Raw genomic sequence first — 22,816 nt, 5'->3', positions numbered from 1 at the left:
GAACAGCCTCAGTTCTGCTACTGCCTTTGGACTGACAGAGCACAAACAGATCCTGCTTCCTGGTAAGAATGAAAATTTCAGCAGTGGAATATGTGAAGCCATTTTTCTGGAGGTTTTTTTTTTTTTTTCCAAAACTCAGACTTACTGAAGAGGGCGATGTAAAATTTCTAAAAACCAGCCAGGTTAAAGCCATCTTATACCCAAGCTAACTATGTTAGGCCTTAGAACAGCTGAAGTTAGTGCCTTTGCCATCTCCTGTTACTTTCAAGCCTTAAGTTGGAGTTCATGGAAAAATTAGGCCTTAGGGTTAAATATGGTACAATCAAGTAACTTCTGTAGAATGAAAGTCTGATTAGGTGACCCAAATCTCCTCTCTTCTAGCCCTAAAAATGGGAGAACAGCAGAAGGCGAGAAAGGTTTTCCTATGAGCTTTTACTAGGTGGCTATACCCCATCTATTCTCTTACGGAGCCGTTCGTTAGTGAAAGTGTTAGCAGAATTCCCTGTGTCTTATATCGAAGCAAACAGCTTTTTGTACCTGGTTCATTGTATCGCACTGCCTGCTATAACTGTACGTATGTGACCTGTACACAAGTGTACAAGAGCCATATTCCCCAGCAGGCCACTTCTTGTTTTAACTGACACAGCTCTGTAGGTATCTAGGATTCAGGTTGTATGGGGATAACTTCCTGCTGCTCTACAGCAGTGTCATCCACACCAGCAAGAAAGCATGACATTGTAAGGAAGGTTTATGTCTTGTGAGATGTGATACCTACGTGAAAAGTGCAGCAAAAAGAGCCTAATGAGGTGGGGAGGGAGGGCAGGAAGTCTTTATCCCTAAGCAAGGTTACAAATACCCTCATTCCAGGAGCAACCAAAGCCCATGTCTGTTGCTGTCAGTATCTTGAAGCTCTAGCTTTAACACCTTGCCTGTATTTAGTACCAGATTCCAAGTTATGGGGCTGATATGAATTGTTTATTGATTTTCATCCACTCCCTCTAGCCCTCCCTCCCTCCTTCTCCACAGTGGGAGACAGGCTCTTGCCACAGTTCTTCTCATCTCATTTGATCCCATCCCCCAGCAAATCTGCCTCTCCTGCCCCTTCAAGCTCACATTCCTTCTCTGGGAACATGAGTTTTATGTGGCCAATTATTTTTTCAGTCTCATAGTTGAGTTTTCTGACTCTTACTGTGAAAGCTGCAGTAAAACTTGCTCAGGTGTCAGTACCCCATTAAGACTTCTTCACAGGCTGGTCAGTGTTCTCTGACATTTTAGATATATAGTGTAGATCTTAACAGTCACCTATTCTACACTGCACAAACTGGAAGTGAAGTGTGCATGCTATAGAACAGTATGTCAGAAAAATGCCTCCTCTTTTACTTTATTTAGCTTTATTTTGTATCACTTAGAGTAGCATGCGGTCACTGCCATGTCAACTGCCTACAGAAGATAGACCGCTTTGATTCTCACGTGAAGTAATGCTTTTACATGGGAATTTCACGAGGTCTTGTAACATAATGCCACCACAGAGGTGGCAGATGACCTTCCTTACGAGCTGGAGGCAAAGCTTCAGTTCTTGGACCATCAGCTGGAGTTTCTTCTTCTAATTGCTTAATCTAGAAGACAAGACATAAAATTGCTTTATTACATAAATACACATTTCCATAATGTGGTTTTCAGCGCCCAGGCAGTGAGCAAAACTAGCCCCCATTTCAGAAGGGAAGAACCAGCAGTAATGCCTTCAGCTGACAGACAGGTTTCATGTTTCCCCAGTATTCACTGAAACTCAGTAATCATTGCAAGCTCATATTACCTAATTAAGAAGGAATTTTTAGGAGTAAAGAGTGATTTGCAAGAGAAATTTTACTTAAAAGGTCATTATTTCCACATAATTCATGTCTACCATTGCTATGTTAAACAGACTGAATTCTCTTGCTGCTTTGAAAGGTGCCAGATAACTACAAGTCCTGAACAAATTCATTCCAGTCCATAGGAGATCTCTATTTCTGCATGCCACCAACAGCCCTTTAGATGTTTTCAGTACATGTTTCTTGAAGCAGCATAAGTGCTGGCTGCCACTATGTTAATTCTGATAAGAGTGCCGTACTACATACAAGCAAACTACTTCTCTACAACTGAACTGAAGAACTATTCAAAGAACATCAACTTTTTCCAACTGAATCTCAGATTCGGATGGCCAGAAATTAGTCTCGATTCCCAGCTGATGAACACTGTGGTAAGTCACTTTCAAACGTGCAACCAGAAAGTGTCAGAGCTTCACAGCAGCAGCTGTGACCAGAATTCTCTGGTCATTAATCTCCTCTCATCCCACTTTGGAATTTCTTTTAGCTAAACTGCTACAACAGCCCTGTGCTAAATAGCAGGTTCAGCTTTAACATCGAATTCCCTTCACAGCCTTTAAGAAGCTGTAACTCCGAGATATCTGTGTAGGCATTTTAGGTCAAGTCAGTGTTTCACACTGCCAAGAGTTCTAATAAAGCAGAGTCTAAATGAGACCGCAGTAGGCATTCAATAATTTTTCCAAGAACACATCTAAATGTCACACAAAATACTTGCGTGCTAAAGAGGCTTTAATTTGCTTTGAGCAAGCACTGACCTCTTTATCCCAGCTTTCCTGCTGCAGCTTCTTCCATTGCTCTCGTTTGGCAAAGTAATCAGGATACATTGCCTTCTCAGAAGGATGCCAGTAATCCAAGCACCATTCAGGAATCTGTTAAAGAAAAATATAATTTATATATATTATTTTTATATATGAAATCATATGTAGTACACATACAAAAGAACTAAACTCAATCACTGAAGCCAGTATTAAAATGGATCAATAACCCAGGAAATAAAGTACTACATAAAAGGCACCATTTAAGAGCTACCTGACTATTGTTAGGCTGAAGGCACTATATGGCAGAAGTCAGTACTTTTAATCTGTGTTTCACACATTATCCTAAATCATAGGAAGACATCATAGCAACTTGCTTAAATCATAGCATCCTGAAGACAAATCCCAGGTCATCTCCATTTATTCAAAAAGTTCTCAAAATAATTCCATCTGGTGGAAGAGAAGATGTCATTTCTTCCCTTCCTTCTCCAAAAGGCAGCAGGTTAGAGAGATTCTTTTTTCCAACTACTAATTTATTTTATTTGACAGAGACAGAACCTTACGCTTCATTTCTGCTTGTCTACAACTACTAAAAAATCAGTGGCTTTTAAGATCTTGATAATGGTCTGACCTCCAAGACATCCAGTCAAGAAAAAAAGCAAACTTTAAAATTCTGCAGCAGCATATCACTAAATGTTAACGTTTTAAATACAGGAACATAGATTAAAAAACAAAAAAACCCACCACCAAAACCCCCAATCCTTAAAAAAAGAAAATTAAGAAGCTGCTCCAATACCATCATTCACCCAGTGACATTTATACTTCCAGTTTCCTGCTGTGATTCTCATCAGTGAGTAAACCTTTGACTGAACAGAAATAGCAAAGCTGCTAATATTAAAAAAAAAAAAAGAAAAAATCCACACACACCGAACAACAATTAAAACCATCAAACAGTCTGACATCTAAAAATTACATTTTGTAGCAGCATCCACAATGGACGGTCACTGATATACCAAGAAGCCAAATCCTTGTGACAGCGATTTTTTTAGAGTTTTAGCATATCAAACAGGGCAAAGAAAAGAGAACATAAACCAGTTTATATTTCTATATGAAGACTAATCCTGACCATTTATTGCTCAACTGGCCTTTTTTCCGTCCAGATTCTCTCTCACTGTTGTCTCTGCTACTGCTAAGGCCCACGGCCTTGGCATAAGCTTAAGCCCTCTTCTTCCTTTTTCACTCCTATATTCTTTTTTCTGCCTCTGATAAATCTATGTCAGATTCTTCCTTTCACATGGCTTCTTATGCATTCTTATGTGATCAGATCTAGTCTTGTGTCAGCGCTTTCTTCAAATTCAGGAGAAAATGGGTGCATACACTCTCTAGGTTAGTATTAACTTCTTGTAATGCATTAAGAGACAATACCGAGAAAGCAAAAACCCTGTGTTTTTTCTAAGAAACTTGTTTCTTTACTCCTAAATAGAAAAATCTAGGGGGAAAAAGAGCCTCTAGAAGTGCCTAAAAATACAGCTTCTATTTTCAGGCCTACCACCTATCACAGAGTGATGCACAGACACGTATCTGGCACTACAGCATATGAAGGGAAATGATAATTTGCTGGAAGAACGATGGGACTGAGTGAAGCCCCCCAACAGCCAAGCTGACATCTGACAAGGCCAGAGAGAAACCAAGGCTGTGACCAGATGGCACCACAACGGGCAGCACAGCTTCCTGCACGTTGTTTACTGTCACAGCTCAGCTCCAACCTTTTCACTGTGCCTGCCTGACTCATCACAGAGCAGCTTCCATTTGGCAAAAGAGCAGATGCTTATCCCAGCAAAAAGAAGCTAGCTGTGTTCAGACAAACCAACAAACTCCACTTGCAAGGATCAGACAAGCGGGACAGCTTCTCCCACGCAAGCAGCAAGACGTTCAGCAGCAGTAAACTATTAACGAAATGATACTGCTGAGTCAAACTGCAGCCCTATGAAAGACCACTTCAAGCACTCACTTTACATTTACTAAAAGAAGAGTAAGGTAAGCACAGTAATACACAACCTTACAGGCCACCTTACCTTGTAGCACTCGTATCTCTCATAGGAAGTGCCCCCAGGGGAGTCAGGAAAGATGTATGGCTGAGGATGCTGGTTTGCCCAGAACTCCTCCTCGCCTGCCTTCAGCAGCTCTGTAGCTTTCACCATATCCTTCACATCCTTGTTCTTATCAAATCGTTCTCTCAGGAGGCAGGCAAAGTAGCGGTACTTGTCTCTACAGACAGAGGTTAAGCACAATGACGTACGTTGGAGGAAAACACTAATCGCATAGAGAAACAAAGCTTGGCAACATCACCAGTCACCCCTGCGCAAAGACAGGATTTGGCCAGGGGCCGCCGAGGAGCTCCTGTTCCCACATCACCCTTTTCTGCGTCAGGCACAGGCAAGTTACCCTAGAGGCTTTTTCCTCACCCCTTCAGCCATGCCTGGGCGGGGGGAGAAGACAAAGCACTAGTCAAGCCCAACACCCCGTCTCGGCGAAGAAGGCCAGCCCCCCCCCCCCGCTAAGTGCGGAGCTGAGAGGCCCCGCTCCTAGGAAGGACAGGTCTCTCCCCCTTCCCCAGGCGCACCTCCCTTCGCCTCTCACCGGTAGATGCACCAGGACTCCAGGTGCCGCAGGGATTTCTTATAGAGCCGCAGCACCTTCTGCTGGTGCGTCAGGTAGGCCGCCATTTCGGGCTGCCCTACACCTCACCTTCGCGCGCGCAGGGGCTGACGGGAAGGTGGGGGACGTCGCCGCGCGCAGGCGCGTGGCTCGCGCTCTCGCCGCCGCTGCCGCCGCCATGAGTCGTGCCAAGTTCATCGGTGAGGGGAGAGCGGAGGCGGGTAGGGGGTCTGCGTCCCCGGCCCCGGTGGGGCTGGTCGCCTCGCCCCAGAGTCCCTCCGTACCTCGCCCGGTGCCGGGCTGAGGCCGCCCCGCTCCCTGAGGGGCCGAGGGTGGCGGGCGGGGGGGCGTGGGCCGCTCTGGTGGTGGGGCCTGCCCCTCATCCAGGGCTCGTCACCTTCTGTAGTCCCTCTCGGTGTCTCTGGGGCCGAGATGCAGGCCGCCTTTAGGCCTACAAGAAGTGTTTGGGAACGCTTCTGCCATCGCTGGGGCCTTCACGCGGGGCACTGAGGGGCTGCTGCGCGTCTCCTCAGAGTTATCCCTAAACTCTGGGTTTTCTGGCCGCTTCTCATTCCCTTTATCGCGTTGGCGCGTTAGCTGTGGTTGTTTCTAATTGTATGGCATTGGCTTGGATGAAAATGTTAATATTCTTAGGAAATTTAGCAGTAAGTATGTAAATTTGAGAAGGTCGGTTGAGATCGATGTTCTATGTGTGGCTGAGCAGCGTTGGAAAATTTCCCTTCCCACTGGAAACCCTGCTAGAAACGTGGGTTCTGGCAGCTGGAGAGGTGGTTGTTGCTGAAGCCTCTGCTTCAGCCCTTGGCTGTGAGGCTGCAGCTCAGGGAAGGCCTTGGGAGCCAAGTAGAAGGCGGCTGCGCTGGGGCTGGAGCAGCTTCGGTCGGTGACTGCATTGCAGGTTTTCTTGTTCATGCTGCTGGCCAGGCTGGATGGTCGCAGGCCGTAGGAGGGAAAACGGGCAGCTTTTGTGAGGCAGTCTGCTGCTGCTCCCACCAGTGTAAAGGTTGTATGCGAGATGCTGTGTTTTCCCTTCCCTGTTACTGCTTGTGGGCCAAGATAAATTTGTATTTTCATGTGAAAAGTGGAATTAATTGCAATAAAGAGCATATACATATTAGCTTTGGTGACTATGAGGACGTGTCTTATACACTCATAGAATAAGTCTGGAGTTGCACAGAAGGCCAAAATTCAATTTTTCTGTCACTTCTAGTAAGAAGTAAGTTCTCAGATTATGCGAGTAAACTTATGCTTAAGCTTTACATGTCCTGTCAATGTGGTAGTTGGCGACTACTGAGATATGCTTTCCATTGTCTTCCCTAGTTGGCTAACGCTCAGAATGAAATGCAGAGTGACTATAGCATCTAATTTCTATATTTGTTTTTTCATAGATATTGGTATTAACCTGACAGATCCTATGTTCAGAGGAATCTACAGGGGAACGCAAAAACATCAAGGTAAATGTTGCTTTGTATCTGCTGAAAGACCGAATCCCTCTTATTAAAATGGAAGCCTCTTACTTGTCAGCAAGTGAGGTTAGAACTTTTTTTTTTCTCCTCAGAAACTGGATGCTTATTATTTACTATGGCTTGAAGAAGAAAGTGTGACAAAATAAGTTAGATGTTCTAAGCAAAATATACTGTCTTCTACTGAATTGCTATTAAGTTGTCATACAGGTAACTTTGCTTCTAGAGCAAAATGGAAAATTGCTGATGTATTTATGTTAGGATTGCATGGAAGAAACTGATCTGAGAATTATGATCAATAAACTATGAAGTATTGCATTGCTGAATCATAGTTACTACTTATAACTGATGCTTTTTTGTTGTCACGGCCTTTAGATATAAATATAAAGAGAGTCTACTAAAGTATGTGAAAAACTTCCATTGACTTCTTGGATTTAAATTGTATCTTCAGTTATTGCATTTTGTTATTGTCTTCTAAAGATTACTGAAATGTGGTTTAAAGATTGTTTGTGATATGCGTTTTGACTGCATGAAAGTGAGTTTTAGTTGAAAAGTAGTTAAATTATGCTGTAAAACCTGAAGTTCAATTTATGACATTTTTATGAACTTTCACAGATGACTTTTTGGATGTGGTAGAGAGAGCAGTCAAAATTGGCATTAAAAAGGTAATTTCTTATCATAAAATTTCTTTAATATTTTAAACTGCTTTCTAATACTTTGGGCTTTTAGTGCTCCACTATTAAAACAAATGTTTCTGCAACTTGCAATGGAAAATGCAGTAACTTTCTTCAACAGCATAAAACAAAAGCGTTCTGTGCAGAGCATTGTCTTTCATTTGCACAGATCGTTAGATGCTGATTATTTAAGTTCAGTGGTATCATCTGTGGTATGTATGTAGAATTTCTTCTGTACAGTTTCAAGAGAAAGGTGTTCTCCTCTGACCTACTGCAGTCAACTAGCACGTAATTTTCTGTGTTAGTTGTATTATAGGCAGCCACTCCTGTCTTCTTGTATCCTGAGTGACTGACTCAACAGTTGCCACCACAGATCAAAACTCAAAAACTCTCCTGATAATAATCCTTCAGATATTTCTGTATGTAAAGGAAATTGGTAATTGCAGAACAGCTGGGAGTGCTCATAAATCCTTACATCCGAACGTCTGCTAGTAAATACTGGCTTATGTGTATTTAAACTGCATCATTATGAACAGGTTTGTAACTCTTAGCTTGAAATTGGTGTTCTTAGCAGTGGACCACACTCCTTTTGTTATAATAGTCTAGCCTGCCTATATCTCTCTAAACTGAATAAATTGTCAAGACAAAAATATGAATTAAAATTGAATACAATGCACACCGTCACGAACTGTTCTACTCCACTAATAAGGCTGGTGGATTAGAAATAAAGAAATAAACCCTCCTCTAGAAGAGGAACAGACATCTCAGAAGTTTGCTAAAAGGCTCTCGTCTGAAAATAGTGGACAATAAACTGGTAGACAAAAAAAAGAAAGCTCTAGTGATGGAGAAGTTGCCACACTGCAGCAAATACAGAATCATAGTCACTTTTACTGTGTTTATATATGCTGTATAAGTACTGTTTAATCTTTATACCACCCTCTGAAAGTAAGTGGCAATCTTCCTACTTTATCATCAAAAATAGATTGGCTGCATAACTTTTTCAAGGTGCACAGTGAATTCAGAGATGGAATTCAGGAGTTCCATGTCCTTAGTTATGTTTTCAGTCTTGCTACTGTCCTGTACAGCGTCAGAAGTCTGTCCCATCCCAGATTGTTTCTACTTGCCTAGAATCTTAATCTGTTTATTTGAAAATACTTCTATTTTTCTATATAGCTGCTGATTTATGGTAATTTTTGTGAAGTTTTGCCCTGCAATGTGTGTATACTGAGCCACTTTCAGCTTAATTTATTTTTCTGGTGATACTGTTGGGATGTGTCCATCTCTAATGGAGCATACTGCAGAAATGTCTGACTTGGTGCTGACTGAGTCTGGTATATAGCATGTGTAGGGATAGAAGTGGTCCAAAAGCAGTGTAGTCATCATTTATTAAGACCTAGGGTACAAGATCCTGCAAGTGGTGATTCAAAAAACACTGTAAGCAACAATTCTGGTGTGATAACCTTTGATCTTAAGGTAAAAATAAAAGATCGGAGGCAGAAATTCTTAAATTTGTAATCCCAACTCTGATACAGGCTCCTTTGTTGGTTTATCTACTTACTTACTCATGTCTTGTTTTGGGTGTTGAGGAGTTTTTAGTTTCTCCACCTGTAAGACAAGGAGAATGTTTCTGATTATCATTTCTTGAATGCAAATAAAGTTTCTTGAGTCATTGTCTAATGAAGTTAATATTGCTGCAAATAGATGTATTTTACTAATTTAATGGTTTAAATACTTAGAAGATACTTGATAAGGAAAAAAATCAGGTTTTGATACCTAGTGTATTTACTAGCTCCTGAGGACCATTGAGGTTTTACTGATTTATGAAATTTTGTCAAATATACATTAGTAATTGTCTTCTCATGTTCTCTGTCTAGATTCTTACTCATATCTGAGTGTTTTCTTAAACATTCTGTTTGATGTTCAAAGAAGATCATACTGACTGACAGTACTTTTCTTCCAAGTTTTTGATTACAGGTGGGAGTCTACAAGATAGTAAAGATGCATTGCAGCTGGCACAAACAAATGGTATTTCCTTTAAACTTAATGTTGTCAGTCAAAAATATAACCTTCTCCACTCTCAGAATTAAGAGTTCAAAAGGACCTGCCCCTGGTGGTGTTTCAGAATCTCAAAATGAGAAATTATGTTTCAGAATGGGGTGAATGCATTGTGTATGAGTTTCTGTATGTTGCTCTTCAGATCCCTGGGTGTTGGAAGGAATCAGTCTTTCCTGTAATTTCTATTTCTAGACAGAAATTACAGGAAATTTCTGGAATACAAATTTCGTTACAAGGCTCTCTTCTAGAAATAAGCTGGAATGCTTATATGGTGTGGAAGATACATTTTTTTGGTGGGTTTTTATTTGTTTTTTACTTACCAATCTATCATGACCAGCTTGAGCAAGAGAGGTATCTTTTTCTTTATGGTTCTCCTAGCTTTACCTTTCTTTCTGTGAAAAGGCAAATGTCATTCCACTAATTACTTAAGTATGTATTTGAACTAAAACACGTGTTAAAGTACTATTTACGAAGAGAACCATAGAATAATTTAAGTTGGAATGAACCTGAGAAGTTAATTTGGTCCAACCCGATCAAGCTCCCCACCTCCATCAAAGGAGGACTAGCTTTAAGATTAGGTCAAGTTGATCGGGGCCTTATATAGTCTTTCCCTCCCCCCACGCTTTTACATTCTCCATAAAGGCACGTAGCAGAAGTGTTAGTTTTGGCACTAAGGTAATCTAGATTAGATATGTAGGTGAATCGGGCTAGATGTTGCTTGTGAAATTCTGGAACAGCTTATGCAGAGGCACACTGCGTGCTGTCTGCATGAGGATGCTGAGGATAACCTGATGCATTTTGAACGAGATGTATTTCTGGGTGATCTCAAGAGGTTTCTTCCATCCTCAACAATTGTATGATTTGTTGAGGGCCGTTCCACCGGAGTAATTCAGCTTTGAGTTGCAGTTTTGGAGTATACTAAATAATGTGTACTCAAAAGAAACACATGCACACGCCCCTGCTGGAAATACTGTCTAACATTTTTTAAAGCAGAAAATACAAGTGTAATAAAATCATCACCAAGATAAAGATGTTCAAGGGGAGTTTTCTTTTAAAATTAGGAGCAACAAAAAAAAGTCCAGATACAGATACTGTCTATAGCTTATATAAATTTTCTTTTTTTTTTTTTTTCTTTTTTCTTAAAACCTCCTAATACTATCTTGCTTTAGACATGTTCTACAGTACAGTTGGCTGTCATCCTACCTGCTGTGGAGAATTTGAGCAGAGTAGCCCTGAACAGTATTTATCTGAATTAAAAAATCTGATTGAAAAAAATAAGACAAAGGTAATAGCAGTTGGAGAATGTGGCTTAGGTAAGTGTTATCTTAGTACTTCAATATTTTTTTTTTTTTTTCTAGACATACATTAAAAAATCCTAAAACACTAAGTGGGTTTTTTGTTCTTTCTATTTTGTAGATTTTGATAGATTAGAATTTTGCCCAAAGGACATCCAACTCAAGTAAGAAACTTCTGATGACTATAAACTGACTTGTAGCAATTTACAGGAGTGTTTTCTATCTTGTGTTCTACCACGTAACATTTTGTCAGGTATAGACCTGCAATTTGCGGGGTTGGCTCTGGGGTCTTTTTTGGCAGAAATGGGACTTTAAAGAAAGATGCCTACATTCAAGTGGTGCTATGTGCTAAACTTTGCTACCTGCCTGGTATTGACTTAGCATGTCTTTTTCTGTAAAATTGATCAGAATTTGTGGGTGTCTGGATGTGACAGGTGTTTGTTCTTGCTAATGCTGAAGAACTCTTAGAGACTTATGGGGAGAAGAACAACTATAGTGTGTGAAAGAATTAGGTTATTTATAGAAAGCCATGGGGAAGGGAACAGAACTGTCAAAAAGGGTAAGTCGGCAGTGTCAAAAATAAGCTTTTAGGAAGGGAGGTGCTAGCTGGGAGCAGGTAATTGAGAGCTGATGAAAAAGATAATCTCGGAGCTGGAGAGATCTGTCTTTTGAAGTAATATATGCAGCATAGATACTGAATGGAAAGAAGCTAGCACAGCCCCTAAAATCAGCTTGCACTCTTGTACTCAGACCTTCTGTCTACAGAGGGAACTGACTGAAAGATATGTGATAAATTCAAATAAGAAGAGTGATTAATGAATTGTGCTTGCATATTACTGTTCTGAGTAAATTAGTCACTGGGGGGCAGTGGTTAGTTGTGGTTTTTTGTAATTGCCACGTTAGCAGTAATAGAGTTAATTTCTTCATAATGCTACAGTGATACAGTAAAGTATTCAGCAAAGTGGACAGAACTTTTTCTGCTGGTAGAATTCAGTGTACAGTTCAGCAAAGCACACCTTGGAGTATAACCTGTTTCTTTTCTGTGGCAGCCTAAAACACTGGTGGAGTATCATATTTTAAGACCTTTAACTGCCTTGATGTTATTGGGAGAAAAAAATTTATCTGATTTTCCTTATCTGATGGGCTGCAGCTGAAGACCTGTAGTGAAAAACTTCTAATCTAGTGCACTGAAATTGGGTTGTGAGGAAAGAGGTAGCAGGGTAGAACAGAAATCCCTTTTAAAGTGGTAGGTAAGTCCTTTCCAAATAAGTTTGATAATGACAGAAAGTCTTTATCTGAGTTATTTCAGTGAATCGTATGAAATATATAAATCTAGTTTCTCAGAGCATTTTGGGAGCCCTTCCTGGAATTTGCAGTTGGAAGGAGGTGATTGATGAAAAAGACAGAAAGCAAGAAATATGGGGGAGTGAAGAAATATTGAAAGCCTCAAGGACAGATGCCTGCAAACATTGTGTTTGTAAATTCTGTATTTTCTAAATGGACAGCTTTCCCTGCTGTTCATTCTCCACGTGTTTTTGAAATGTGGTCAGGGTTTGGGGTTGTTTTCATTTCTGCTAATTGAATGCTATGGAGTTAGATACAGTCTGGCTTTCATGACCTGTAGCAGACTGGATGGTGGGTTCTTTGAATTAATATTCAACGTATCCTTGATAAATGAACTAAAAAAAGGAAGGCAAAGTGTGAAATGCATGGAGGCAGGTCACCACTTTTCAGCTGATCTGCAGTTCAGGTGTTGTAGCAGTCACTGGAATAGCTAGCAAGCAGCTGCAGGGTTACCCCGTAGAAGAGAAGTATGGTAGTTTCCCAGTGGGTAGTATCTGAGCATGACCTCTGTTTTGTTTAATGTTTAATCATTATTTTCTAGTTAGTTATGCTGTTTTCTTCTGGATGATTTTCACCTGTAAAAAGTGAACATTATGTTTTTTAATCCTTTTTCTTGGATTGAAAAGCTAATAAAGATGAAATTCCTTTGTTGAAGCAGCCCTAAGAACTTTTTTTGTCAGAATTTTTCTCCATTCTCATAACTTTTCCAACAGAAAATGGTGATTTGAATGGTAGTTAGATGAAGCTACTGCCTTCATATTATGGTGAAGGTCACATTATAAATGGACTGATAAGTCTATAGAAGTTTCACTTCTGCTGTGCTACTGGAAGGGGTTTGTGGGGTTTAGTGACATGGAAACAGGAGGTTTTTTAACCAAATTGGAGGCGATGAACAAAATCACATACACTATTATTTATACATTAATCCAGAATTGTTTGTCTGGCGATATTCTACCTCAACAAGGCCAATTTGCTTCAGCTCCTTTGGTGTCTTGATTCCAAACCTGAAAATACCATAGTATTTGAACTTTATGGTCAAAACTAAACCTGTGAACAACCATGCAAAATATTTAAAAACTTCTTTATTGGGAGGCAACATAGAACCAGCATATATTGAATGACAGTCTACTCACCCAAAGAAAAGGGTTGTTCCTTCAGCACTGGAGCTAGTAAGGTTTAGTTTCCTACTGAGTTATTTTGTTACCATTCTGATCACTGTACATCTGGTTTCTTCATGCTTTTCCAGGGTTTCTCTTTCCCTTTCTCTTTGTTTTTATTTTTTCTCTCCAAGAACTTCCCCATTCACCTCCTCTTTCTCTTTGACAGGACAAGTAGCAGCATGTGCTAGGCTTCATTGTTGCTAGGAATTCAAGATGCTTGACTTGCCTTACCATTTGTAGGGGGTCTAAATTTTGTACTTTCAAGACCACTACCCTTCTCAAAATGAGATTGAAATTGGCAGTAGGTTACTTAGGGGACTTACTTGCAGCTCACTCTCTAAAACCTCATTTCCTTAGGAAACAAGCCTTCTGTTTAAAAAAAAAAAAAACACCAATAATCAAGCAACTGTAGCTATTTGACTGCAAGAGCAATCATGAGTTGCAATTAAATTTATATTTAGTCAAACAAGCTAAACTAAGCACAGCAGCTAGACTACAAAGAAGATTCAAAGTAGGTGTAATTAATTCTCCTGAATTTTCATGTCAGTTTTTAACATTACAGCTGATCTCTTTTGCACCTGTTCTATCTCAAAAGATCTGCACTGATAAGCAGGGAAGGTAACTTTTGTCAGAGGAATCGCAGAATGCTTTGGGTTGGAAGAGACCTTAAAGACCATCTAGTTCCAACCGTGCTGCCATGGTTGGCAACACCTTCCACTAGACGAGGTTGCTCAAAGCCCCATCCAACCTGGCCTTGAACACTTCCAGGGATGGGGCATCCACAACTTCTCTGGGCAGCCTGTTCCAGTGCCTCACTACCCTCACCGTGAAGAACTTCTCCCTTACATCTAATTTAAATCTACCCTCTCTCAGTTTAAAGCCACTACCCCATGTCCTATCACTACATGCCCTTGTAAAAAGTCCCTCTCTGGCTTTCTTGTAGGCCCCCTTTAAGTACTGGAAGGCTGCTAGAAGGTGTCCCCGGAGCCTTTGCTTCTCCAGGCTGAACAACCCCAACTCTCTCAGCCTGTCTTCTTAGGAGAGGTGCTCCAGCCCTTTGATCATCTTTGTGGCCCTCATCTGGGCTCGCTCCAACAGGTCCGTGTCCTTCTTATGTTCAGGGCCCCAGAGCTGAACGCGGTACTCCAGGTGGGGTCTCACAAGAGCAGAGCAGAGGGGGAGAATTACCTCCTTTGACCTGCTGGCCATGCTTCTTTTGATGCAACCCAGGATACGGTTGGTTTTCTGGGCTGCAAGTGCACATTGCTGGCTCATATTCAGTTTTTCATCCACTAGTACCCCCAAGTCCTTCTCCTCAGGGCTGCTCTCAATCCACTCATTGCCCAGCCTGTATTTGTGCTTGGCATTGTCCCAACCCACGTGCAGGACCTTGCACTTGGTCTTGTTGAACTTCATGAGGTTCTCACGGGCCCCCCTCTCAAGCCTGTCAAGGTCCCTCTGGATGGCATCCCTTCCCTCCAGCTTGTCGACCGCACCACGCAGCTTGGTGTCATCCACAAACTTGCCGAGGGTGCACTCAATCCCACTGCCCTAGTCACCGACAAAGATGGTAAACAGCGCCGGTCCCAATACCGACCCCTGAGGAATGCCACTCGTCACTGCTCTCCACTTGGACATGGAGCCATTGAGTGCAACTCTTTGAGTGTGACCATCCTGCCAATTCCTTATCCACTGAGTGGTCCATCCATCAAATCCATGTTTCTCCAATTTAGAGACAAGGGTGTCATGTGGGACGGTGTCAAATGCTTTGCAGAAGTCCAGGTAGATGATGTCAGTTGCTCTTCCCTTATCCACCAACACTGTAACCCCGTCACAGAAGGCCACCAGATTTGTCAGGCACAATTTGCCCTCAGTGAAGCCATGTTGGCTGTCACCAGTCACCTCCTTATCTTCCATGTGGCCTAGCACAGTTTCCAGGAGGATCCGCTCCATGATCTTGCGGGGCACAGAGGTGAGACTGACTGGCCTGTAGTTCCCCAGGTCTTCCTTTTTTCCCTTGTTAAAAATGGAGGTTATGTTTCCTCCTTTTCCAGTCAGTGGGAACTTCCCTAGGCTGCCACAACTTCTCAACTATGATGGATAGTGGCTTAGTCACTTCAACTGCCAGTTCCATCAGGAGCTGCGGATGCATCTCATCAAGTCCCATGGACTTGTGCACCTTCAGGTTCCTTAGATGGTCTCAAACCTGATCTTCTACAACTGGTTCTTCATTCTCCCAGTCCCTGCCTTTGCTTTCTGTGATTTGGGCAGCGTGGCTGGGGCACTTGCAAGTGAAGACTGAGGCAAAAAGTCGAGTACCTCAGCCTTCTTCATGTCCCAGGTAACCAGGTCTCCTGTTTCCTTCCAGACAGGGCCCACATTTTCCCTAGTCTTCCGTTTGTATCACTGATGGACGTACAGAACCTTTTCTTGTTGCCCTTGACATCCCTGGCCAGATTTAATTCTATCGGGGCTTCAGCTTTCCTAACCTGATCCCTGACTGCTCGAACAATTTCTCTGTATTCCTCCCAGGCTACCTGTCCTTGCTTCCACCCTCTGTATCAACCTGTAATATACAGAAAATAGTGAAAATTGCACAAAATTAAATGACCGGTTGCATTGTCTTTTTTTTCTTGTGTTTATTATTTATATGTTAGGAAAATGTAAATCAAACTAATGGTTTGCTGCCACTTTCTCCTGATTGATATGTGACTCATACACAGCGATATGTGGACACTTGAGTTTGTCTTTGAAATGTTTCTGATACTTGATGATGGGAATGCCCCAGTGCCCTGGACTGCTTTTAACAGCAACATCTAAAGAAATCCAGTATGTGCATACAGTCCCAGCCTGTTGGGACCCACAGTGTCATTCTCCTGCCTTGTCTAGATAATGTTATCTCTCAAATTATGTATGGATACTGAGTCACCTATGCACTGTTGGCCGCCTGCCATGCCTAAGTTCCTCTGCTGTGTTTCCTGAGCATTGGTTATTTGCATGCCTGGGTGTAGCGTGGCAGACAGAAATGGTAAATGATAATGTCCTGGGATCAGAACTACCTGCAAATGACAAGTGATGGGTTAGTTCAGTGCTAATTAGTTTCCTTTCGAAACTGCACTGGGGAAACTGGCTACCTAGTTACCTTCACTCTGCCCACATTTTTATGTCTCTTCATAGGATGGCTGCCTTGCTGTTACCGCTCCTTCAAAGGGAATACTAGGAATAGAAGGTAGGGATAAAATGAGTGAAAAGGAAAGGATGCAGGCACACAAAGGAGAGGGGGGGGAAACAGTGGAAGACTTTGAAAGAGTGAAGACAATAGACAGAATGGGGCAGAAGTAAGATGCCTAATACTGGTATTTGTTCCACCCCAAAAGAAGAAAGACTGACCTTCATGGAAGGGCAAACAAAAACTCTGGATTGTTACTTTACAGGCCAGCCAGCTCTGATGTGGTTTGGCCATTTGAGGCTATAGAAGTCTGCTTAGTGCTCCCTCACTCACCCTCACCGCATTTACAAGTGCTTCTTGAAATAGTGGTCTGCGTGTGATCCACGCTCTCCCATTCCTGACATTTCAAAACTTTGTGGAAAGAACAGTCAGTTCCTCTTTCATTAAAAATAATAAATAAAGAACTCCAACACCCGCACTACACAAGAGTACATGCTTAGCATATATATGTGTGTATTCTTCCAGTACTGATGCTCTTGACCACTTCTTCTCTTTCTTCCGGCATAGATCACTCCTATGTGAATATACCATGGGAAAGTTTCTTTTAAATCCTTGCACAAATAAGAGCTTTTGCATGGCAAATCCATTAATTCTGTCTTTAGTTCTGGAGGACAAAAGCATACAAGCATTGGAAAAAACTCTTCTACTCTCATTATTTGCTCTGAGACCGAGTTTCTGTTTAAAGGTGATTTTTATTTTACAGGTATTTTGAAAAACAATTTGACCTGTCAGAGCAGACAAAACTGCCCATGTTTCTCCACTGTAGAAACTCACACGCTGAATTTTTAGGTAGGTTTTCTTTGAGAATTTCATATTCAGAGCAAATTCTGAATATGAAAAATCTGGAAACCTGAATCTTTCACCTTTGTCTGTTATAAAGCTGTCTTATATTTTTATTTATTTCATTTCATAGACATAATGAGAAGAAACCGAGATAGATTTGTGGGAGGGGTGGTAAGTATGGACTTCAGTGTAGCATTCATTTTTACATGCAAGTGTGTGAATATTGTTGCTTAATATGCAACTTCTTGTTTGTCATGTAATCTAGGCAGGCTTCCTGTTACATGATTTAAGTTATTATTAATGAACAAGTGTTTTCCAGTCCCTTCTAGTATTTTTATTTTCGTTGCTTATTCAACAGCTTTTTTGCAAGGTAAGAAGATAGGCTGAGAAAAAGCCCTGCAGCTGACACGAGCAGTTTTTCCTGGCCTGTCAGAAGGACAGTTTAAGTACCTTGTAATTGACATTGGCCTTTTCCCAATTCTTCAGTGTCTGTAACTGCAGTGCATTCAGACCACAGATAATTTAGATGCGTGTTCCCAGTGGAAGCTGTAACCTCAAACATTTGCTTCTGACGTTAGACTTCATTTTCAAATTAGATCCAGATGTAACTTTTGATTGCTTTATGTCTTTAGATATTCAGATCATGTATTTTAATTCAAAAGCATAACAGGAAAAACTTTGGATGAAATGATTAAGTAAGTCCAGCAACACTCTTTCAGGTTTCCATTATGGCAGGGTTTTCCAAAAGTAATAAATGCTTGGATTATTCTATCCTACTAACATCAGGCCACACCTCCTTACAATAGTATCTCAGTCCCCAGGTTTCCCCTTTGTTACCGCAAAAACCTTTCCCTAGCTCAGTACTTTGCATGTTGTGCTCTTATGTAATACTGTACAGTCTCTCCTTCCTTCCTTTTCTGCAAAACTGGTGACTATTGGAGAAATGATGAGCAGGCACCCTGTGCAACTGACTGTCCCCCTCACAGTGTTGGGAAGCAGACAGTCTCTTTACTCCTCTCGGACTGAGAAGCTGCAGTTCCCAGATGCATTACGCTGTTTGTACCTTGTGACTTGCCACTTGCCTTTTTAGTCCCTGGGATGACCAAATAGACTGTCTGTCTAGTTCCAGTGGACTAAAATCTGTGGAGAACGTAACACTGCTCTTACTACGTCCCTGACAGTGCCCTGTAGGGAATACTGATGAAAGAATATAAAAATTCAGCATGCACAGGATTAGTTCCTGTGTATGGTCTCCCAGCTATCAGCTACAGGAAGTTCCTAGGCCAAAAGCATTATCACTGGATAGGCCTTTTCTACACATACTTATCACTAATAAAACGTGGTAGCTGCTCCTATTGCAGTATTCAAGTGACTTCAGCCTGAACTTTTCCCCAAATTCAGAATCAGCTAAGCCATGTCCCATCTTTATGTTTGTACTGATGTGTAATGCATACTATCAAAGGTATTTATAATGCAAATAAAAGCTAATAAATACTTCTAAATGATTGGAGTTTTAAATGAAGTACATATATTTGTATGTATGTGTGCATCTATTTATGTATGTTCTAGGTGCATTCTTTTGATGGCACAAAGGAAGAAGCAGCAGCTATAATAGATTTGGATCTTTATATTGGAATAAATGGCTGGTAAGTTCTTTACAAGAAATGAAACTATTTTAAAATGTCAGCTGTAGTGAACTCATTGCTTTCTTTTAAACAATGAGGTCAAGTTTTCAAAGCTCCCTAGACTCTTGATCATCTGACAGATTTAGAATTGCACTCATTAGTCTGTTAGCCATAAAAAGATCTTCGCTCACAGCTCAGCGAGTTAATCTAGTCTTAGGTCCATTCTACTACCCTGAGGTCAATCCCTGTTTGTAAATAAGTAAGGTTGTTGAACGTGGAAGCAGTCCTTCTGAGAAGCGTTTAAAAAATAGCGTAATTTTAAGCTGCCATGTCAAATCCAGGAGTAATGCAAATGTAACCTGAGCAGCCTCATCTAGCGATTATGTAGTCTGAATTCTCAGCAGTCATCTGGCCAAAAGCCAGCCCGCACCACTTTATAAGTTGCATGGGTTGCCAAGGCCAAGCAAATATGGGCAGTGCAGGCAGGGCTTCTGCATGCTTAGTAGGGTGAGATGGCTTCACTGAGTAACTCTCCAAATTTGCTGTTTCCTGCAAAGTTTGAATTTACAGGCAGCACTTTCAAAAATTAAGCAAATTATATTCACTAACAAAATTATTTAGGAAGCTGCCTTTCCTGCAAAACATTTCAACAGGCAAACTAATTTCTTTTATACATTTTTAATGTATTTTTAACCAAACTCTGATTTTCTAGTTCATTGAAAACAGAAGCCAACTTGGAAACACTGAAATCAATTCCTAGTGAACGATTAATGATAGAGACTGGTAAGATTTTATATCTTGGTCAGTTTGTGACTTAAACACTATTGGGCAACAAGATATGCTTGTATAGCAATGACAAGGCAGAATCAAGACCTATGGAGTTCAGAGTAGAAAAAGGACTGGCTGTTCCTTCACTTTGGAAAGCAGTTTACGGACTCCAGAAACACTCCTTTTCAGCCTTCTGCTGGAAGGAATAAGCTGCCGTGTCAGTTCCTGACATTGCAGGGGAAGATGAAAAGGACAAATTGACAAGCCCAGATTTTTAAATGTACCGAGGTACCAGAATCCTGCTTGAATATCTTTTAAAATCTAGCTTGCTGGAGATGTGCCAAACACAGGGCAATGGCTATCAGTTTGCCGCTGGTAGCAGTAACAGCATTTGGAAACAACTGCTCTTTAAATGGAGAAAGGTGGAAGAACGCTTGAATTCCCCTCTTGGCCTAATGAGCAGTGATTTTAACTGACTGACTAGGGATGCCTTTTTTGTTGGCGTGTTCATGTCAATTATCAATAACTGCCAGTTATAAATACAGTACTTATTTTGATTTCTGAATCTGAGAAAGAAAAACCACAAACTGCCTAAATCCTTAAATTTATTTGCACATGAAGTACAGACCTGTTAAAAGTTATACAGAAACGGACACGGTGTATCTAGCTATCGTTATAGTATCAGAGGGAATTAGTGTTATGTACTACGCTGATTTTTTTAAATATAAAATCTTGAGGGCAACAATGTAAAAATTCAAAGATTGTGAAGATGTTAAATTGCCCAAATCTCTTAAACTCCATTTTGAATTTGAAGTCGCTGCTAGAAAGAGATTGCAAGAACTTTTGTCTGTGGAAGTAGTTGATTAAACTATCTCATGCTATTCTCAAACAATTGCATACTCTTCTTTTTTTTTAAATTAAACTAGATGCGCCTTGGTGTGGAGTGAAAAATACTCATGCTGGATCAAAATACATTAAAACTACGTTTCCTACAAAAAAGAAATGGGAAATAGGGCACTGCTTGAAGGACAGAAATGAACCCTGCCATATAATGTAAGTGTACTGCTGTACTATTATTTAAAATACTTCAGATCTCACAGGGAAAGAAAAATGGAAAAAAATCAGTTCACTGGAAATGTAGTAAATAGAAATGAGTTCTAAATTTATAGAAACTTGTGCAAGGTATTGCTTTATAGGCTGTGGAAAAATCTAAAAGGTCTCAATTTTCCCACTTCAGAAATTCTGGATGTAAAAAGCTCTGAAAGTGAAACCAGTACTGTTTTTAACTTTTTACTTGATACACTGGAGAAGGGGTTAAACCCTGTAAAGTAACCTGACTTGAATAAATTTCACTCAGTTGTTCAAGTTACTTTTAAAACTGGTACCAGCACTGGAGCTGTGCAGTCCTCCGCAGAGGGGGGCAGTACTGAGACACCGAGTAGTGCCTGTGACATCAACTGCCGTAACATGAATTTGGTTAGGATCATTTCTTCATTCTGCTACTGTGCTTAAAAAAAATGGATCCTGTGAAGTTTAGGTATGAGTAACAGCAGTCAACATAACAGAATAGCAAAAGAAAACTATAGGGGCTTATGGACAGAGTTAGAAAGTACAGAAACTGGTTTCTGCCACCTTTTCACGTGCTTCCTCATAGAGGTGTGAAAAGCAGGGAAATGTATCGTTTTAGTGAAAATGTTTAGTTATCTCCATTAAATAAATGTTTTCCTGGCTGCAAAGCACAGGAGCGGTCATGAAATGGGCTAATTCTGCATCTAGGAAAATATCTGCATTCCAGTAATTGTTAAGAGCAACTTTTTCTACTCTGTCTTCCTCAAAACGTTTAGCTATTGTGTAAGTTAAGAGGCAAGATCCAAAAACCAAAACCACCAAACCCTACCACCAAGCTTGAGTTTCTTTACTCTTCACCATGAAGCTTTTCTGCTACTAGGAAAAAAAATGAAAGTATAACGCATCTTAGGAGCTGTGCAGAATATTCATTTTTCTCAGAATGCAGAGAAAAGATTGTGGCTTGGTTTTCTGTTAGTGTTAATGCTATTCATCCCATTTCTTTTGCCCCCTTTTCCTGGCTTGTATCAAGGCTATGGGCCTTTTAAAATTGCTCGTTTAACATTTACTGCAAATATCTGAATGCATTAATCACAATTAATCTAGAGAATGGGGAAGTAGGAATAAGTTACTTTGGCAGCTATACTCAGATAAGGCTGCATCTGGAATTTAAGCTTTGCCATAGACCAGTTTATTCATAGTGCGACTTTAGCCTTGAAAGGCTGATGAATTTCAGTCTGAAAAATGAAGACCATTGATAAAGACACCCACAAAATGACACTTTCTTTGAAACAGAAAGCTGTTTAATTACCTCCAAACAAGAGTCAAAAGACCAAAGATGAATCTGTACCAGTGAGCAACCAGTGTTCAGTGTAAAGGGAATGGCAGTTAGTGACTTAAAAGTGAAGCTATTTGCATATCTGAGCACCCTGCCCTGCTGCTCTCAGCATAAGTTTTTATTCCAGGTTAATCTTAGTGACTTGTACATAATACATGCAGCAGTCTGAAGTATATTTGGTACTGAGTTTCAGAGTCTTCTAATATCAATCTTTCTTTTTTAGTCAAATACTGGAAATAATGGCAGCAGTAAGAGAAGATGACCCACTCGAGTTGGCCAATACTCTATATAACAACACTATTAAAGTCTTCTTTCCAAATATATAAAGTTGTTTTTTCTTACATTTATTCAGCATAACTTTAGTAAATATACTGCAAAAACTTAAAAATTACCATATCTGCAAGTTCTTATCAATGGAAGCCACTATGTAGTGCTTTTTTTTTTTTTTTCCTAATGGTACAAGATTAAAGCTGCTTTTGAAAAGGTGGTCTGCATTTGTGCAGTTTCTCAGCCCTGTTTCCCTTTCATCAAGATTCAGGATTGATTTCAAGGACAGCCCAAGCTAGCAACTCTTGTTAATACCTGTATGCATTACAAGATGAATATTAGGCTGTTGAGTTCACATGTAGAGCACTTCAAGCTACTACTGGTAATTCAGAAGTGTTTAACACATCAATGGCATGCTTTACTACTTTACCAGAAAGCTTAGCAGTTTTGTCTTTT

General features: G+C 40.6%; 2 protein-coding genes across 9 annotated transcripts; one reads left to right on the top strand and one right to left on the bottom strand.

Annotated features, from left to right (window-relative positions):
• Window positions 1-1,371: 1,371 nt before the first annotated feature.
• Window positions 1,372-5,422, bottom strand: NDUFB9 (NADH:ubiquinone oxidoreductase subunit B9). The gene is made up of 4 exons (XM_052787293.1): window positions 5,258-5,422; window positions 4,693-4,885; window positions 2,618-2,731; window positions 1,372-1,616 (listed from the first exon to the last, which is right to left on the bottom strand). The coding sequence occupies exons 1-4, from the start codon at window positions 5,341-5,343 to the stop codon at window positions 1,485-1,487; spliced, it is 525 nt and encodes a 174-aa protein (XP_052643253.1). The 5' UTR covers window positions 5,344-5,422; the 3' UTR covers window positions 1,372-1,484.
• TATDN1 (TatD DNase domain containing 1) lies at window positions 5,363-22,579 on the top strand. Of its 8 annotated transcripts, XM_052787288.1 has the most exons (13): window positions 5,435-5,475; window positions 6,682-6,747; window positions 6,852-6,966; window positions 7,372-7,421; window positions 9,392-9,455; window positions 10,655-10,798; window positions 10,902-10,944; window positions 17,217-17,302; window positions 17,427-17,467; window positions 18,866-18,942; window positions 19,634-19,704; window positions 20,616-20,742; window positions 22,317-22,579. In XM_052787288.1, exons 6-13 carry the CDS (start codon window positions 10,657-10,659, stop codon window positions 22,417-22,419), a joined length of 690 nt encoding a protein of 229 aa, XP_052643248.1. In that variant the 5' UTR covers window positions 5,435-5,475; window positions 6,682-6,747; window positions 6,852-6,966; window positions 7,372-7,421; window positions 9,392-9,455; window positions 10,655-10,656; the 3' UTR covers window positions 22,420-22,579. The 8 variants fall into 8 exon arrangements, with proteins under 8 accessions (XP_052643246.1, XP_052643250.1, XP_052643248.1 ...); XM_052787286.1 differs by lacking the exon at window positions 6,852-6,966 and having other exon boundaries at window positions 5,363-5,475; XM_052787285.1 differs by lacking the exon at window positions 6,852-6,966 and having other exon boundaries at window positions 5,439-5,496.
• The last annotated feature ends 237 nt before the right edge of the window (window positions 22,580-22,816 follow it).

The sequence above is a fragment of the Harpia harpyja genome, chromosome 5 (genome assembly GCF_026419915.1).
Source record: "Harpia harpyja isolate bHarHar1 chromosome 5, bHarHar1 primary haplotype, whole genome shotgun sequence".
Lineage (NCBI taxonomy): Eukaryota > Metazoa > Chordata > Aves > Accipitriformes > Accipitridae > Harpia > Harpia harpyja.
Note: the sequence above shows the minus strand (reverse complement) of the source record. Positions and strands in the feature narration are given on the sequence as shown.

Bases quoted from the DNA above. Each gene is read 5' to 3' on its own strand.
- NDUFB9 (XM_052787293.1), bottom strand. From the start codon at position 5,343: ATGGCGGCCTACCTGACGCACCAGCAGAAGGTGCTGCGGCTCTATAAG. The intron at 4,886-5,257 runs GTGAGAGGCGAA...CTCTGTCTGTAG, and splicing joins GAGTCCTGGTGCATCTACCG to AGACAAGTACCGCTACTTTG. The intron at 2,732-4,692 runs GTAAGGTGGCCT...TTTCTTTAACAG, and splicing joins AGAGATACGAGTGCTACAAG to ATTCCTGAATGGTGCTTGGA.
- TATDN1 (XM_052787285.1), top strand. From the start codon at position 5,454: ATGAGTCGTGCCAAGTTCATCGGTGAGGGGAGAGCGGAGGCGG. The intron at 10,799-10,901 runs GTAAGTGTTATC...TCTATTTTGTAG, and splicing joins AGTTGGAGAATGTGGCTTAG to ATTTTGATAGATTAGAATTT. The intron at 19,705-20,615 runs GTAAGATTTTAT...AAATTAAACTAG, and splicing joins ACGATTAATGATAGAGACTG to ATGCGCCTTGGTGTGGAGTG.